This window comes from Nicotiana sylvestris, chromosome 4 (genome assembly GCF_000393655.2).
Source record: "Nicotiana sylvestris chromosome 4, ASM39365v2, whole genome shotgun sequence".
Classification (NCBI taxonomy): Eukaryota; Viridiplantae; Streptophyta; class Magnoliopsida; order Solanales; family Solanaceae; genus Nicotiana; species Nicotiana sylvestris.
The window spans coordinates 177,766,610-177,773,127 of NC_091060.1; the positions used below are offsets into that span (position 1 = coordinate 177,766,610).

Here is a 6,518-nt window from a genome sequence, read left to right on the forward strand (position 1 = left end):
ATGAAGGACCTCCTAAAGAGGTTTGATATGGAAGCATCAAAAGTGATAGACACTCCCATTGCCACTGCTACTCGACTGGACATGGATGAGTCTGGATCTCCTGTAAATCAAACCATGTATAGAAGTATTATTGGGTCTCTTCTCTACCTCACTGCCAACAGACCTGATATTGTCTTTAGTATGGGGCTGTGTGCAAGATTTCAGTCAAATCCCAAGGAATCTCATCTGAAAGCTACCAAAAGAATTTGGAGATATCTTAAGGGAACACATGATTTGGTCCTGTACTACCCTTCAGGGGACAATTTTAATCTTATTGGGTATGCTGATGCTGACTATGCTGGTTATCTTATGGACAGGAAAAGTACTTCTGGAATGGCTCACTTTCTGGGATTATGTCTCATCTCATAGGGCACAAGGAAGCAAAACTCAGTGGCTCTTTCAATGGCTGAAGCAGAATATATAGCTGTGGCTTCTTGCTGTGCTCAGCTCTTATGGATCAAACAACAATTGGAATATTTCGGTGTGTACACTGGCTGTATGCCCCTTCTACATGATAACACCAGTGCACTTAACATGGCTAACAATCTAGTTCAACATAAAAGAACCAAGCACATTTATGTGAGACATCATTTTCTGAGGGACAATGTGGAAAAAGGGCTTATCTATATGAAGTTCTGCAGTACAGTCTTCCAAATCGCAAATATCTTTACCAAAGCATTGAGCAGAGAACATTTTAAAAGAAATAGGATGGAGCTGGGGCTAATAAAGCTAAATTGAGAACTTGATTCCCATCAGATTGGCTATGAAAGTCACACTCAGGTAACATTAGCAAAAGTGTTTTCCGGCCAAGTCTAACTCACTTCAATACCGTTGCAAGTAGACACGCATGATGATTATGGAAGCTATAGATGCACTGCATGGATGGTAAAAGAGGATTGAAATTTTTCAAAGACAGGTCAAGAACCTGGTTCTTCTACCACAGGTTAGTAGTCCTGTGCATTTTTTTCATACATATCTTAAAAAGGCCCAAAACTCAAGTGCCATGTCATACACCTTTTCAGACTCTGTTGTCACATCTTTTCATTTCAAATCCTTTCCATCTCCCTCTGAAATGTTAAAACTCCCCACACACTACTACCATTTTAAAACCGGTTTCTCTTTCTTTCTCTCTCTCTCTCTCTCCCTCCCCCATAATTATCTTCTCCTATTAAAACCCTCTCTTCTTCTTGAACGATCATACTCCCCTCTTCAGCTTTTCTCAAAAAATTCTCAACTGTATCCTTGCAATGGCTAAAAATCACCCGATAATTCCTTCTTCAGTTGAGAACACCCCAGAGAAAACCCTTGATTCTTCCATCCCTGATGAACCTTCTTTCATCACTCCAGTCTCAACCACTAAAAACACCCCCAAACCAGATTCCCATACACTCTCTAGTTCTCATGTGACTCTCTCAGATCTCCCTCTCACTCCAAATGATGAGAAATCAGAAACCCCAAAATTCGATAATCTTTCATCTCTTTTGACTGAGATTCTCACTGACCAAAGCAAGGGTGGAGAATAGGGTAGAGTTCCGCAGATTGTAGAGGTATCAGAGGTTAGTATTGATCAATCTCCAGCAGTTTTTGCTCCTGAGTTTATGGTAACCATGGATTCTCCAAAGAAAGAGGTCGTCACAAACATACTGGTCGTATCTACATATGGAATAGTGCATGGGGTAATCTCTGGTGTGCCCGAGTCTTAGAGGAATGAGACATAGAGGTTTGTGGAAGAAGGAGTTGTGGTGCTCTTTGAAAACTCTACACTAGCAGAAACTACTGGGACTTCTTATGAAGGACCTGACCCTTCTCCAGAGGAAATAGGTTAAGGATCCCCTTCCCAGGTCAATTCTGCTCCTGCTCCCTCTCCACACTTTGCTGTTGAGCCCTTGGAAATTCTAGTTCTTGAGATGAGGTCTAGTGATGAGGAAGATCAAGATAACATTGCTCTGGATGCTTTTATTGTCAAGAGAAGGGCAATTATCACTCCTGAGTCTTCTACTAAGCAACCTACTACTAGGTTGCAAGCAAAAGAGGCTTATGAGTCTGCCCTACAAAAAAGCACAAGGAGCAGTAAGAAGAAAAAGAAGAGGCTAGTGAAAAATGGAGAAGTGGTATGTGACAAGGCTATTCCTGTGGTGGAAGTTGATGAGGAATCAACAGAGGAACCCAGTTCCATGGTTAAAAGATCTCAGAAGAAGAAGCAATCTGCTTAAGAGGAAGGTGTTGCTACACCAAGTTCAAGATCAGTGAAAAGTGTTGGAAAGCTGAAAGAAGTAGTGAGTGACCAGTCATTATCTGATAAGGATGTGTTGGACAAGTCAAGTGGAAAAAGGAAATCAAGTGTGAAGTCTGGAAAGATGAATATGGAAACTGTGAGGGAACCTGATTCTGCAAAGAGAATAAAGCATGGAAATCTATCCGCTAAAGAACGACTAAGGTACCAAAAGGTCTTGTGGGGTCGCAATTTTGACCCAACAATTTTTGACATGGACGGGATGAGACAAGTAATTAAGATGGTCGAGTTTTAGTAGTAGGGACATCTATTCACAATGGATGCCCCCAAGGTCTATGAGGATGAGGTCCAAAGCTTCTATGCTGAACTCTTTCTTGTTGACACTGACCATATTTGTGCTTTAGTAAATGGGGTGGATATTGTATTTGATGTTGCTCTACTTGGGGAAATTCTTAAAGTCCCTACTGATGGTAAGTCTTCTGTGAAGGATGTGTATGGGTCAAACTTCAGAAATGCTATTGTGAAGGATGGTGCAAACCAGAAGGGGGAACGAGTTCACAAGAAAGCTTTGCTTCCAGTTTATCAGTTATTGTTCGAGCTAGTAAACAAGGTTCTTCTACCCCGTGCTGAGAGGAGGTCCATTACTTCCAAGTCTGACTTGTATCTGATGGAGGCATTGGATGGATTTATAGCTGTAAACCTTCCTGCCATCATGATTGAGTATATGTAGAAGGTCGTAACCTTCAAGGATGGAAACCATGGTCTTCTATATGGGTTTCTTCTTACGCACGTTTTTAAGTTCTTCAAAGTGCTATTGGGAAAATGCAAAGTAGGGACCAAGAAGAAGACCTTCTCTCAAAACACTTTGGAGGAATGTTAGTGTATCGAAAAGAATGGAGGGGTAGGCAGCACTTCGATAATCTCTTAGCTCATCAATGCTCAAACAGTGCAACTGAGGAGATTCAAAAGTTGAAGGTGAGGAACGCTATCCTAGAAGGTCAGCAGGCCCAAGGGGTCCCAGGGTCAAATGAGGAGATAGCTCGTCTGACCAAAGAAAATGGTGATCTTAGGGCACAAGTGGAGAACCTGAAAGAGAAACTGCTCACCGAGCAAATGTCGGTGAATGCCCGAATAGATCTAGTTCTCAACACCCTTGCTGCAGCTTCCAAGCCCTCTCCTCCTAGTGGCCCTTAGGAAGCCCTTTCAGTGACCAGTTTCTGGATTTTATGTTCTTGTTTTAATGACTATGGCAGTTGTTTTTGTTTCTTTTTGTGATGTGGATGGGATGTACTCGTACTACTCCCGTTGAAAATAGTCCAATCTTTGCCTTTTCTGTATAGCAAAGGCATATGTTTTATATCTAAGACGTATCATCTTTTGCTACATAATGCTTATGTTTCTCTATTTCTTTTTTCTATCATGTTGTGTGTACATATGTGGCATGAGTTAGCTAGGCTAGACTTATTTATATTGCTTGCTTGCTTGCTTGCTTGTGTATTTTTAATGATGCCAAAAGGGGGAAGTATAATTGAAATAGGGATCTGATTAAGGGGGAAGCATAGAGTCAGGGGGAACTTGTGAAGTTCATGTTGCTTTATCTGGTTAATTTTGCTCTAAACATGGATTATCAATTTCTAAGTTTGTCATCATCAAAAAGGGGGAAATTGATGGGTTTACAATGTCTTAGCTTTATGTTTTGATGATCTAACAAACTTATTGTCAAAGAACCAGATAAGGAACCTGACACACTTGGTACACATTGCAAATCAACAACTCCAGCTAATGTGAACTGCTACAACTTTAGAAGATAGAGAACCAACACAAGGACCTAATACCCTTGTGTTTCCCTGATAGCAGTACGAAGTCAACTGTGTACAATTGGAAAGTGAATGCCTGCACTGTACATAGAAACAGTGCAGCACACTTCTGCAATCACTTGTCCTTTGACCAACCAAGTGATTACATCATTCAAGTGATGTCATCCAAGTTGTATTAACAAGAGTATTACAACAAAACATCACTTGAACACTTGAGAATTCATTCCAAGCATTCAAGCCATATGATATTCGAGCATTCAATTCTCAAAGGCATCAAGAACAAAGTTTAACACTACTACGGACCAGTTCCTAAATCTAGTATCTTGTTGTCCTTAGTTGAGTTGTAACTTTATAATTGTTCTTCATTATAATTCCTACTTTGCTTATCTAGAAGCGTTGCTTAGGAACCCTTTGTAAAACCATAAATCCTTAGTGTTTGTGTTGTGACTAGAGTTAGTCATGAGTTGAAGTCTTTGTAATAGGTGTATTGCAAAGTGGCTTGTAATAGGTGTATTGTAAGTTAGTGAGGGATTAAGAGTTTAATTCCTAGATTGCATAGGTTGTAATCAAAACTTTAAATTTGCTCATAATGAAGTTGAAATCCTACCTGTAACGACCCGATCGGTCATTTCGAGCTCTAGCGGGTCTTTTAGCAGTTTAGGCCATTATCAGCTTCACTTCAAGTTTTATGACTTGTACGCATGGTCGGAATTGAATTTTGGTAAGTTCGGAGTAGATTTGGAAAGAGAATTCTCATTTCGAAAGCTTTAAGTTGAAAGAATTGACTAAGATTGGATTTTTGAGTAAACGACCTCGGAATCAGGATTCGAAGGTTCCAACAGGTTCATATGATGATTTCGAACTTGGCATATGTACGGATCGGGTTTTGGAAGACCCGAGAATGTCTCAGCGCCTATTATGGAAGTTAGCATTTTTGTAGGAATTTCATAAGTTTGGGTTGAAGTGCATTTTAGTGTTATCTATGTCTGTTTGGGATTCCGAGTCTGGGAATAGCTCCGTATGGTGATTCTGGTATTGGTAGTGTGATCAAAAGTGAATTCGGAGGTCCGTGGGTCATTTTGGAGTCATTTGGCTAAAGATAGAAATTTGAAGGTTTTTGAGGAGTTTGACCGGAAGTGGACTTTTTGATATCGGGGTTGAAATTCGATTCTAAAAATTAGAGTAGATCTGTAATGTCGAATGTGACTTGTGTGTAAAATTTGAGATCAATCAGACGTGATTTGATAGGTTTCGACATCGAATGTAAAAGTTTGAAGTTTTAAAGTTCATTAAGCTTGAATTAGAGTGTGATTTATGATTTCGATGTTGTTTGATGTAATTTGAGGCCTCGAGCAGATCCGTGTTATGTTATGGGACTAGTTTGTGTTATTGGATGGGGCCCTGGGGGCCTCTGGTGTGTTTCGGGGTAGTTTTGGATTATTTCGGGCTATTTTGCAATAGCTGATGCTGGTGTCTGGTGTTGTTCTTTGCGTTCGCGAGGATCCTCTCACGTTTGCAAAGAAGGATTTGGCTTTAGGGACTCTGTTCTTCGCGTTCGTGAAGAAGGAAATCTCTATTGCACAGGTCTGACTTCGGAGGCTTATATCTCGCAATCTATAAAGAATTTGGAGATGATCTAAAAAAAGTTGTAGCCCTTTATGTCTAGTTTTCAGAAACATTAACCATTTAGCATTTGGATTTGTGTGCAAAAAGTTATGGCTGGTACGCTACAGGATGTTTGGGAAGATGAAGAAGAAATTTGTGTTGCATAGGGCTGACTTTGGCAGCTTATATCTCAAAATCTATAAGGACTTGGGAGATGACCAAAACATTAAAGTTGTAGATCTTAGTGTCTAGTTTTCAAAACATTAAACCATTTATCATTTGTAGTTTTGTACAAAAAGTTGTGTCCATTATACTAGAGGATGTCTGAGAAGAGTTTGGAAAATGGTTTTTGGGAATTTTCTTCTTTGTGAACGCGATGGCCGTCTCGCGAACACGAAGAAGAGTCGTCTGGGCAGTGTATAAATGTAAAGAAATGGGTTTGTCTCATTTCATCTCATTTCCTCTATGGGATCCGACCTAGGAGCGATTTTGGAGCTCCATTTTCATCATCCATGTCAAGTTTTAGAGCGTTGGGGCATCGGTTTGAGTCGTCGGAAGAGGCTTGGAATCCGGTTATTGGACTTCGGTGCGAGGTAAGTCTCCTTTCTGACCTTGTAATAGGGAATTGTCCCCATAGGTGAAATAATTGGTTATGTGCTCCTATTTGTGGGGGCTACGTACGCACGAGGTGACGAAAGTCCGTGCGTAGCTACTATTATATTTAAGTCCGGGTAGTCTAGGACCCAAAAGCATGCTATACCTGAAATATTTGTAATCTTATTGACAACTGAAATTGCCTAAATCATATCGAATTAGTAAAAGAA

General features: G+C 40.3%; 1 protein-coding gene across 1 annotated transcript; it reads left to right on the top strand.

Moving 5' to 3' along the window:
* LOC138890587 (secreted RxLR effector protein 161-like) lies at window positions 1-408 on the top strand. The gene has a single exon (XM_070173983.1). It carries the CDS (start codon window positions 1-3, stop codon window positions 406-408), a length of 408 nt encoding a protein of 135 aa, XP_070030084.1.
* The last annotated feature ends 6,110 nt before the right edge of the window (window positions 409-6,518 follow it).